At 44.8% G+C, this 12,785-nt stretch overlaps 1 protein-coding gene across 1 annotated transcript in view; it reads right to left on the bottom strand.

Annotated features, from left to right (window-relative positions):
* Csmd2 (CUB and Sushi multiple domains 2) overlaps window positions 1-12,785 on the bottom strand; it is a 519,739-nt gene that overhangs the window by 266,208 nt on the left and 240,746 nt on the right. Inside the window, exon 6 of the mRNA XM_048350831.1 lies at window positions 9,729-9,841. Within this exon, the coding sequence (XP_048206788.1) occupies window positions 9,729-9,841 (113 nt within the window). The remainder of the gene's footprint in view (window positions 1-9,728; window positions 9,842-12,785) is intronic.

Raw genomic sequence — 12,785 nt, forward strand, 5'->3', positions numbered from 1 at the left:
TCTAGTATGTCTCTGAGGAAGTTTTCAGAGATTATTAGATTATGAGGATTCTGACTTAATCCATGGTTTAACCAGTTGATGGATTCAAAATGTGAATGGACTATGGACCAGTGGTAGGGAAGTAGAAAGTACAAGGTGGGTCCTCGTTGGAAGGAATGGGACATTGGGGTAGCCCATGAAGGGCCCTGAGCACTTCTGGCTATTCCTCTCCTCTTTCCAATACCCAAAATGAGCTGTTTCCTCCCCCACATTTCCCAGTCACCATACGCTCTGCCTCACCTCTGGTCCAGTGTAATAGAAATTTAGATTAAATATCTCTGAAATCATGAGCAAAAATATCTTTCCTTCCTTTAAGTTGAAAAAAAGAAGAAAAGCAGATCTAGAAAAGATGCATAAGGAAATGTGCTATACATATACACTCTAGCCACCTATACATACACATATACACATAAAAAAGAATTTTATTCATCCATCAGGAAGAATTAGTATGTCATTTTCAGGGAAATGTATAGACTTAGAAAAAAATACTTTTTGGAATAAGTCAGGCTCAGAGAGAAAGTGCACATGTTTTCTCTCATATATGAAAGTTAGATCTAAATTATTATAAACATATACAAAACACACAAAAGGCCATATACTAACTAGTATGGTACATGCAGGAGAGTTGTTTAAAGTTGTCCCTTTGAACAACTTATTTATGGTTTAATAAAATGAATACCAAGAAGCTGAAACATGCTTTTCCAGAAGGGGTAAGACTTATGGAGATGAGGTGGAGCAGACAAATGGAAAAAAGAAGGATGGAGACTACAGTCATAATAGTCAATGTACATAGGTAAAATGGAACCAAGTAATTTGAGGGAATGGGTGGGGTTGGGACAGATTTTCAGGAAAATAATAGAAGCACTGACATTGATCAAGAGACATTAAACTCATAAACTGCCAAGTTGAATTGAAACTCCTTTATACATAACTCCACTTCTGGCTTTTTGCTGCTTAATTAGAGATAAGAGTCCCACATACTTTCCTGTCTGAGCTGGGCTTGAGCCAGGATCCTCAGATCTCAGCCAGAGCAGCTAGTATTACAGACATAGCTAGAATTATAGTATCTAGAATTATAGATGTGAGTCACAAGTGCTCAGCTAAAGATAAGTTTTTTTAAAAAAACTGAAAACAAAACAAAACAAAGCATCACTGATTACCCACTCAAGAAAAGAAAATAAAACGAAGCAAGAAACCATCTCCAAAAGCTAGGGTCTCAGTTTGCAAGCAATCCCAAGGAAGCTGGCACTCCTGGATTGTATAGAAGTTTTTGAACAGTCAGCCTAGGTGAGTGCTGAGCGAGCATGGAACATGGCATAACAAGTGACAGCCAAAAATCACTAAAGAAGCAGCTTGGCAGATCCAAGTGGATGAGGTCCAAGGGTCAGAGTACAGGTCAGGTGTCTCTCTGGATCTCCAGAGTCTAATAATGTAGTCCTGGACAAAAAGGATGGTGAATCCTATCATACAGACTCAATATTAAGAATGAAGAGAATTTCCAGGATTCATTCACTCATTCATTCATAGAGTGCCTATCTGCCCCGAAGAGGATTCAGTAGCTATCAGTGTAGTGGGCCTCATTTATCTAATGCACAAATAAATATGTACATGTATAATGCACATAATCACATTCATGCCTTTGTGAAGATGCATCCCTGGTTATCTACTTCCTTCAATTCAGTCCTCAAGTGTTCATTTCATTCTAAGATGTGCAGCACCTCCCCAAATAGCACCTCCAACATCCAGAGATGCAGGTTTCAGCACCCAAGGTTGCAGAAGACATTTCATGTGTGCATACTGATGTCTACAACAAGCACCCTCACAAGACTGCATGCACTTGTAAACATGTGAAGACACAGTTACAAACATTCACATACAAAATACAAGTCAAATGCACATGCATCCATGCTTTTTCCCTGGAGGTGAACAAAGTCAGGACTCCCAAGAGAAGCTTGCTGGCTTTAACTGCCTGATGGAAATCTTACTAGGTACATTCATCTCCCCCGAATGATAATGACTACAGGAGACTGCCAGGCTGCTCCATTCATCCTTTATATTCTGGTTAATTACAAGACATTTCCCCCGCTGTTGTAAAGGTTAGCGGGACACATGGTACACATTTAGCTAGAAGAATCTGGCAATACAAATGGCTCTCTAGTCTGCAGCGTGAGTTATCGGGATGAGCTAACTGGAGACAAGGATCTGTTAGGGGAGAGGGAAACCTAACCTGTTCCCAGGCATGTGGGAGTCGAGAGTTGGAAATACCCTGTGGCTGCTTTTCATCTAAGTAGATTCAGACTTCCCTCCATTGAGGGCAAGGCCTTCCAGGATGCTGAACACTGACCACTGTCATTCCCTCTTCCCATCCATCTTGCTCTTCCCCACCCCATCCACCCCTCCCTGCCTGCCCACCTACCTCTTCCCCAGGCCCAACTCATTCACCCTTAGAAAACTTCCCAACATGTATTCTTTTTTTCAGTGTTTACTCTAAACTCATCTTTTCGTGTTTGGCTTTTGTTCTATCCTTTCTCATCAGTCCTCTCAAATGTTGTAGAAGGTGATCTTACAAAACCTGAAATCTAATCTACTATTGTGCTCACCCTTGACAAGCCACTGTACACATATACAACATGCTGCCTCTTGCTCTCTGCTGTTGAGGCTTAACCTCCTACTGTGGCCACATACCCTTCTGATCCATTGTCACCACCCACAGTACTTTATCAGATGATGCTAGTGTCCAGAACACTGGCTCCCTAACTCATTCAGATGTATGCTAGAGGTGTGAAATCTGCTGCAGGTGCCTGACACCTAATGCTTCCAGGTCTGGGCCTTATAGGTACAGTAGCCAAAATGAAAAGTAACAACAGGTAGTTTCCCTCATTGGGAACAATTAGTACACATCTAGGATAGCCCTAGCAGAGGATTATAATAGCTCAATAGCTGTGTCCATATGAACACGTAAGATGATGATAAGCGAAATGCACTCCAAGTTATGGAAACAAGTGTTTAACGTTGTTATTTTAAACATATGTGAAATTATGCCCTTTCCCTTTTGTCTTTCTTTCCCATGGTTTTACCCCTGATATCACTGTAACTGATTTTAATACCCTGGATATTGTATATACATGTATTGGAACTAGGGAAGGGAAAGGGAATACCAAAATGGAGAGACAAAGGATAAAAAGACAAACCAATACAATAGCAATATTTATAAAACTATATGGTGTAAACCAACTGTACAACTCATGGGGGTAGAGGGAAGTAGGGAGAGAGGATGTGGGGGGAAATGAGGGAGGAGGTAACAAGTTGGATAAGAAATGTACTCACTGCTTTATGTATGAAACTGTAAACCCTCTGCACATCACTTTAACAATAAATAAATGAAACAAAAAAAGAAGCGATGTATCTGTAGCTGGGTCAACCAGCTCACAGGATAAATATGAAACTACCAGCACCAGATTTGAAGAGGCTGAGGATCGCCAGCACCACCAGCTGCTGTGCTCAGCTACCCTATGGAAGGCCTTGGGAAGATCAGCAAAGGTGTTTATCCAGTGGAAACCAGCAAAGGGGTAGCGGTGCATGCCAGCACTGTGATTACTAAGCTTAGGGAGCCACCTAAATCTGTTACAGCTCAGTGTCTGCAAATGAGATGGAGGAATCAAGAATGTCATATCTGTTATCAGCCCAGAAGTTGGAAAGCACGCAGTAAAGGACCGGAAAGCATTGAATGATGAATTCAAAATTGATGCCACGGAGATCGACTTAGTCTTTAGGTAACACATCCACAGTTCAGAGAGGCGATGCTCAAGGCTCCCAGGGCTTTCTTTGGAAATTGCCAGTGGCCACTGAAAGTCTTTGCTCATGATTATTGGAAATGTTCTTACTCCTTTCATTTTGAATAGAATAAAATTTGGGTTTCAGGTTATACCAGTGAAAAGCTCCAGATTATGGTGAGGTAAAAAGAAAACAACAGCAACCAAAAAGAAAACACAGGCTGAAGGTGGTGGTACATGCCTATAATTCCAGAACTTGGAAGTGGAGGCACGGGAATTGTGAGTTTGAGGCCAGCCTGGGCAACATAATGAGCATAGTGAGACTCTGTCCCAAAGGAAGGAAGGAAGAGAGGAAGGGAGGGAGGGAGGGAAGGAGGGAAGAAGGGAGGGAGGGAGGGAGGGAAGGAGGGAGGCAGGCAGGCTGGAAGGATAGGAGGAAGGGAAGAAGGAAGGAAAGAGGAAAGGGAAATGGACAGACAAAGCTACGGATGCTGATGAAATGGTATTTGGAAGAGACCTGGGCCCTAAATCCTGAAGGCAAAGTTGGAGAGGTTATTGAGACCAAAAATGACAACATGCTCTTTAAGGAGAAGATAACAAAAATCAAGCTGAAAAACATTTTGAATGAAATCACTGAGCAGCTAGATGCCACCATGCTGTCTTTGACAAAGGGAACTTAATGAACATCTGGCCAGATTTCAGATGCAGTGACTGTATTGAAGACTGATGGGCCAAGTGACATGGAAGGGAATGGAAAGAAGTAGCCACAGATAAATCAAATGCTATATCACCTGCTGTTGGATAAAGATATCATCTGTCTTGGTGTATTGCATCCCTAGATTCACGGCACCAGTCAATGCAGGGAAAATCCTTTGTATGGATGTAATTAAAAGAACATGCCAACTTCTGGCCCTAACCTTTGCTAAGAAGGTAGGTGCGAAAGGATTACTGATCATTGACAAAATTATGCAAAAGCTGAAGATTTCTTGAATATGGTTGGAAGAAAAAGCACCATCACCCCAACTAACCTTGTTAGAAGTGATTAGCTGGATGCTGCTTCTTTGTTAGTCGTAGTAAAACCTGGGACCACTGAAATTCTTAAAGAGAAGGGCTTTTGTGTGGTAGAGGGGGCATGGCATGGAACAGCACTCTCAAATTCTTGGGACAGTATTTTGCCTTCATTAACAACTTTGGAAGGGAATCTCCAGAGCCATCCATGAGTTCCCGGTTCTAGTTACCTGTGCTATGCTCTTCTCTCCACCTGGAATAGTCTTCCTTTCATTCTTTGCCTGGCTACCTTATACTGGGAGAGAGCCCAGAATCGAAACAAAATTCACCCCCAACTGTCTCTGCCCCAGACCAACTTGGTTAATAGTGTCTTGTTTTTTTAATGCACTTAACTCAAGCTGGAAAGCTGAGTTTCATCTCTTACCACTTTACCTCCTCCTCTCTGACCCTCCCAGAGTGCAGTGCAGTATCCATGGAAATCTCTTCGGGTCTGTCCCCTCTTACAGAAGATCTGCAGCCTCCCATCTGAACTCTGCCCTTGTCATTAACTTCTCAGACTCCTAACTGTTCTATCTCCATTCTTGAACAGAGATCTTTCTAAAATGGAAATCTGATCATGGCTTGTCTTGCTCAAAACTTCTCTCTTTGTGACTGGTAGGAGCCAATCTAACATTATAACCTGGGTTTTATTATAATAGGATGTCTCTACCTGATTGCTCCTCACTTTGTAGCCTGAGCTCTCATTGCATGTTTGTACTCTAGCTTTCAGGCTCACCTATGATTGGCAAACTTTCTATGAAGCTTCTGGTAGTGAACCAAAAAGGCTTGAAGGCCCCACCCTGCCACAGATCAATACCCTCTGCCTGGTAACAGCCAAAGCATCTACAGACCATGCCTGAGTGAATGACATAACTGTGCTTCAATAAATCTTTTACCTTGACACTGCAATCTGAATTCCATATAATTTTATGTGTGCTATGAAATATTATGTTTCTTTTGATTTGTTTCCTCTTTCAACTGTTTAAAAATGTGAACCTCACCCCTAAACTTGAGGGCTTTTCAAAAACAGGTGAGGGTTAGATTTGGGCTGCCATCCACACATATATAAATATTTGTGGTTCCTTAAATGAAGATATTGCCTTCTTCTCTCTACCTGGAACGATCTGTCGTATTGACTGTCTGACATCTTATTGATACTCACCTTGAAGTCACTGTTTTTCCTCCCTTCCTCTCTCCCTTCCTCCCTTCCTCCCTTCCTCCCTTCCTTCCTTCCTTCCTTCCCTCCCTTTCTCCCTCCCTCCCTCTTTCCTTTCCCTTCCCTTTCTCTGTCTAGCTATCTTTCTGTCTGTTGGTACTGGGCTTTGAACTCAGGGCCTAGTGCTTTCTCTTGACTTTGTTCATTCAAGGCTGGTATCCTAACACTTAAGCCACGGTGCCACTTTCACCTTTTTGATGATTAAGTAGGGATAAGAGTGTCACAGGCTTTCCTTCCCCAGCTGGCTCTGAAACTCAATCTTCAGGATTACAGTATGAGACACAGTGCCCAGCTTTTTTCTTTTCTCTTCTGCTTTTGGCTTTCCTTAAGTCTCTCTAGCAAAACTAACTGCTCCTTTATCTCTAGTCCTAAGACTCTTAATCAGGTCCCAACTCTAGCTCTTATCAGGCTGTGTAGAAGTTGGTCAGTTTAGTCTGCCCCTCTTTAGCTGTGTCACAGAGGGACCATGGCACGTTTGAGTAGGACACGGCACTGGTCACGCTGTTACACAGAATTCAATGACTGACTCCCTCTGGCCCGAGCTCAGGCCTTCCATTGAATGGTGTGCACCGGAATACAGACAGCCCCCATTGGACTAACATAAGAATGAAATGGAACATGTTGTGGGCTACTTATGCTTAAAAAACAAAACAAAACAACAAACAACTTTGGTTTCTGTTACCCAGAGGGAAAACACTATCCATCAATACAATTAGGGATTGGTAATTATGAGCTGTGAAGGGTCATAAATCACTGGAGTCTCATGGCCAAAGGCTGAGCACTAGTGAAACCAATCCTAGGCCGATTACTCTTCTGCCTCACTGGGTACATTCTTCAGACTTCTTTGTCCTGTTCTGTGCCTCACCGGTCTGACCTCCGTGCATGACGGGCGGGCGAGGGAGCCCTTGGTAACTCCAGCTGGGCTCCCAAGGGCCAGGGTTCTGGCTTCTGGTTGGGTAGGAGATAGGAAGCACAGCAGACTGGTGGGGGTGGGGTTCAGGTTACTGACCCCTGGGTCCCTTCATCGCACACTAGCTGCTGATTTTCTGTCCCTTCCCCCATCCACAGTGGGTTGGCAATAGCTTTGCAGGTCTGCCAGGGACCCCTCTTCCTGGATCTAGATACCCCACAGCACCCTTTAAGTCTGAGGGTGGGTGAGGGCCAGCCACCCTGCTGTTAGTCCCTGGGGGCAGAGCACCTCCTTGTCTCTGTGAGTTCCATTAACCCCCCAACCCTGGAAACTGTCCCTTCATCTAAAGTGATGAAGGGTGTGTGAGCAGCCCACCACATTCACAGTGCTGGGGTGGAAGAACCCAGCTTCCTGGAGTCTTCCAGGTATTTTTACACCATGTACCCTGTCTGGAAAACACTAGAAGTACAGCCCTGGGGATGTATTGACACACTGACATTAATAAGGCAGTTTGGAGCCATACTAACAACACCAGGGTTCAAATCCCAGCTCAACACACTGCTAATGCCACCTAGGCCTGTGGCCTCCTCTTTCTCCGCTCTCCTGTAAAACGGGGTCAACAATATGACTGCTTCTCATAATTGCAGTTAGGATGGCACAAAGCCCCAAATGTCAAGTGTCCACAACCTAGCCAGCCCCTGAAATATGGGTTACTATATATTTTATATTATATTCCTGTAAGATATATAACATTAAATGTTATAAATCACATTTTATATTCTAGAAGATATATATTATATAGTGTGTCATATATCTTTATAAGATATATCATATAATCTATAAGATATATAGGAATATATAACATATTACCTATTGAAATGTAGAACATAAAATAAGCAATTTAATATTATATATTCCATAATATATTAGTACTATATACATATACATATGAATGTATTATGCATTATATAATATGTAATAATATTTAATGATATGTATAAGATATGCATGTATTATTATAAACGTGTGTGTGTGTGTGTGTATAGAACGGCAGGTGAGATTAACAAAACAAACAGATTAATTGGTCAAATAGGAAATGGAAAATACCCCAAGCACCATGAGAAAAGAAAGCCCCTGTAATTTTACAGAGAAACTTACATGGGCTTGTGGATGAATTCACATTTCATCACTGATGAGCTGTGTGATCTTGGGCTATTTACACAACCTCTCTGAGCTCAGCTGAAAAAATGAGACCAAAAGCCCACCTTTAACTGTGTTGTGGGGAGAATGGAGAGAACAATGGACACAGGGAAAATGGACAGAGCCTGGCACACAGTAGGGGTCCAGCCCATGTGTGATCTAGAGACTGCCTGGTCTGTGTTCCTGTTGCTATTGCCTGGCATCAAACCATAACCTATTACAATGACAAATGGGTCCTCAGAACTAAGAGTATTAGACACAGCTGGCGTTTATTTAATCAGAAGAAATTATAACATTCAGCCCTGATTTTCTCTTCTGTGAAACACAGCATCAAGATTGAGACAGGTACTCCGGGCATCCAAAGGCCCAGCGCAGGGGAAGCAAGATGTTGTCACCGACCCTCTTGGGCCAGGCTTTGTGAACACACTAGACTGAGTGGGTTTCTTGCTTATTGTTTAGCTTTCTCTAAGGTGTCCTACTATGCTAGGCTAGGTGAATGAGAGTCAGAAGAGGTCTGGGTTTTGAGATAATGCCTCTGCCCTCACTGCAACCGATGTGTTGGATTCCAGCCACAGAGCTGGGCCCCAGAGGCCTAGGGGAGGGGCTGAGCTGCCTCCAGGAGGAGCTCGCTGGTACCTGGCCTTAAAGCCCCAGGGCCTCGTATAGGGCCTTGGATTTAATAGGAACACAAAATAAGTGCATTGTGGAATCTATTAAAATGAACATCCATTTGTGATTGGTAATGGTTAAAAGAGTTAATGAGCACATTATGAGGCCAGCCTCTGTGTTTATAAATTTTGAGTACTTAGAATAAACTCAAGGTGGAAAGGAAGGTGATGGAGAACTTCTCCTTCCTTACAGGTGGGTTCTTCCCTGGGGTGTCCCTGGGGATAATCATAATCAAAGCAATACTAACAATACCAGGGTTCAAATCCCAGCTCAACACGCTGCTAATGCCATCTGGGCCTGCTGATCTATCTCTGGCCACTAGACAGCTCTTCTGGATCTGAGCATGGCAAGCAGGAGGCTCTCTAATGTGATTTTGCCTGGATCTGTGGAGTACTCCTGCTGTAGACAGACTGAAAAGTGGCTCCCTAGATTTGCAGGGCGAGGTGGCAGGTGGGAGGGTGGCTCTGGCTCAAAAGCAGGCAGTGCAGGGAGCAATGGAAGCAGGCTTCACTTCGCTTAGCCTCAGCTTCCTTGTCTACAAAGTGGGGGTAGTGGGCAAACTACCTCATGGGTAATTCTTGAGGTAACAGGAAACACTGTTTATCAAATGGCAAGCAGTGGGTCTGGTCCCTGGAAGGTGCTTCCAAAGTCCTATTATAATTAAGCTTGTCTGACAAGGGGACAGTCCAGGCTGTGTGGAACAAAGGACCCCACAAGCAGGTGCAGAGATTCAGAGGTGAAGATCTGGGAGTCTGCAAACTAGAGCAGGCTAAAGGCAAGGGTGCTCCAGCGCTACACAGATAACCCCACTCTGCACCACCCAGTGCTGCCTCTGCCTCTGGCAGAGGAAGTCTTCACCCCAGGACCTGCCTACCTTGATACTGAGCACTGAATCCACGCTGCCGATGGTTGCCGTCCGATGTGAAGTGCAGCCTCAGCCAGTTTTTACTGCTGATCACGGGGGCTGGGAGGCTGGCTCCAGTGAACCTGTGGAGACAGCAGACAGACAGGTCAGGGAGCGGTGTCTGGCAGACAGGCACCTGGACATGCAGTAGTCTCCCCACTCCATGGTATGCTCAGCTCCTGCTCAGGCCAGGGGCAAAAGCCAGGGCTGTGCTGCCCCAGGGCCCTTCCAATTGTTCAGGGGTCCTAGAGCTGTGATAAGACCTCATGTCACCTATGGTGACATGAGAGAGGAGGGGCTAAGTTCTGCAGACTCTGTCCTTTGGCTTGTTTTTTGCCTCATCTTTCTGGAACATTCTCACCCATCACCTTTTCTCCTGCCTTATTTGGGTACCTCCAGGCAGCCCCAGGAGTATTGCTGTCCCAGGAAAGCCTTTCTACTCAGCTTTGAAGACACAGGTCTCCTCACTGTCACCTCAGACCTGTGACTCATTTATTTCAATTATATAAAATTATTCTTATCTTCAAATAGTTGTACAGTGGTGTGTCAGTTCAACAAATCTCTTGATAAGTACAGTGCCTCTTGGTCCTTGTCACCCCTTTCATCATTCTCCCCCATCTTTCCCAACCTCGTCCCCTCCAGTTCCCTGGTTCCATTTTCACAGATGCACATTGAATATTATGAGACTGTATTCGCTCATCCATCCTCTCTCCATCCATCTCTCCTCCCTTCGGCACCCCACCCACCAAGTGTTTTAGCTTTCTTGTACTTACTTCGTTAAACTATAAGTTAGTTCTGTGACTTATTCTAAGAATGAGAAGGGCACCAGTGCTGTGTCCACAGGAAGAAATGAGGGAGCAGGCTCAGAATTTGGCACCTATTAACACATCACATACAACTTTCTTCCCAGTGCAACTAAGGGATTTGCCCCAAATACAATGCAGCCATCCAGATATGACCATCCTTGGGCGAGAATTGAGGAAGTGTAGGGGCTGGAGGGATTGACTGCGCATCCTCAGGAGAAGTCACCTCAGCCCTCTGTGACTCAGCGACCTTACTACAAATGTGCTCAAGAGCCACCTTTCCTCTGGAAGGCTGCAAGGAGTCACCGAGATAAAAATCCATGGCTGACCCTCCCACGGTGCCCGGCAAAGCAAGCTCTTGGGGATGTTCGCAGGCTCTGGAGGACAGCACCAGGGACAGGCTGGTAACAGGAGGGCACGTGACCTGTGAACACTCACCCTCCTGAAGAAGAGATCCTAGAATGTATAATCTGCATGGCCAATGTCACAGCTTGTTTGTGAAAAACTAACCAAGAGGGAGCAAGGAATGAATATCCAAAACTAATTAACTTTTCCTCCTCCTCCAATCTCTTATGGGTGTCCATGTTGATTTATCCAATTGGAAGCTAGAAATAAAGAGATTCTGATACTTCCTTAAAGGTTAGGTTTCCCAAGGCATGGGGCTGGAAGGAGTGGGCAAGGAGGGAGGACGGGGAGGGCAATATATGGGAGGTCCAGCACAGTGGGTCTTCATAAATATGTATTAAACAAAAGATTCAACCAAGGAGCTTTATACCCTGCAACATGGAATTTCTACTCTAATGAAAATGCTGACACAAAGAAAACTCTAGGCATATAACCCAGACTGCTCTACTCTGAAAGAACTATTACAGAAACTAATTACTGTATTTCACCAACTCCCAGTTAAGATAGTTTATTAAGGGGTGAGTCACTTAAGTTTTCTAAAGAGCCTCAAATGGTATTGTGGGCTTTTTTTTTTTTTTCCTGCAGGCCAATTCAATTCCAGTTTAGTGACAAAGCTTGCAGGCTATTTACATAAGAAAGTAGAAGGAGGGAGAATTTACCTGAATAATTCAGAACCAAAATTTCTCACTGCAAAATGGAATAAGAGGAGAGGACAGGGTCTCAGGAGCAGGGTGAGGTTAATGATCAAGATGGCAACTGGAAGTCAGAGGGAGGAATTGATTGCTGTGGTTTCTCCCTCACCTTCAGCCCTTCTAGGAATCCTGCCATGTTCCCTTTCCTGGCTCCAAAATACAGGGCTCTGCACCTCCCCAGGGGCCGTAAGTTGAGTGTTTGAGAATGAGTAGGCAGATAAGAGAGGAAGAGTGGCCCATGGAGACAATGCCCCTTCCTCTTCCTGAAAACTCTGGGAAACAAATAACAGCTTTGACAGAAGCAAAGCCCCCTGATGACCTTGGGGCAGAGCATTGCAAGAGACAGGTGCTCTTCCCCTTGGCGTGAGGAGGTACATAGTGACCCAACCAAAAGCCACAATAGCTGAAACTCACCCAAAAGTGAGTTTTTACCTTACAATGGGCTACTGATGTCCAGTCTTCTGTCCTTACCAAGAAGTTTTTCCCTCCTCTTCCTCCTCCTCCTCCTCCTCCTCCTCCTCCTCCTCCTCCTCCTCCTCCTCCTCCCCTCCTCCCCCTCCTCCTCCTCCTCCTCCCCCTCCTCCCCCTCCTCCTCCTCCTCCTCCCCCTCCTCCTCCTTCTCCTCCTCCTCTTCCTCCTCCTCCTCCTCCTCCTCCTCCCCCACCCCACCCCCACAAAGCAGGTGGAGAGAACATCATAGGGCACAATGTGGCCCTCCCAGTGGGAGTCCTAGCCAGGGACTTCTACCTTAGGAGCTAAGAGGCTTTCCTTAGTGCCCCTGACACCTGACTCTGACTTTCAAACTCAAACTTTGCCTCTATTCCCACTTTTTCTGCATTAAATTCTTTATTTGGTGGAGAATAAGGACTCCAGACCCCTGGATGGTATTCAGAGTTTCCTTGGATCTGTCTAAGAATCAGGGTCCTGCATGAAGAGCTCCTCATCTAATCCCTTTAATAATGGAACAAACCATCCAGCCATGTAAGCCCTGTGATAAGCCCCAGGCTATGCACTATGAGTGCAACGGGGAGCAGAGGCCTGGGTACCACTGCTGGAGTGGCGCCGGGAAGTGGGAAATGTCTGGCTGGGAAGAAAAAGGGGATGATAAAAATGTTCCCTATCTTTTC

Source organism: Perognathus longimembris, chromosome 7 (genome assembly GCF_023159225.1).
Source record: "Perognathus longimembris pacificus isolate PPM17 chromosome 7, ASM2315922v1, whole genome shotgun sequence".
NCBI classification, from domain to species: Eukaryota; Metazoa; Chordata; class Mammalia; order Rodentia; family Heteromyidae; genus Perognathus; species Perognathus longimembris.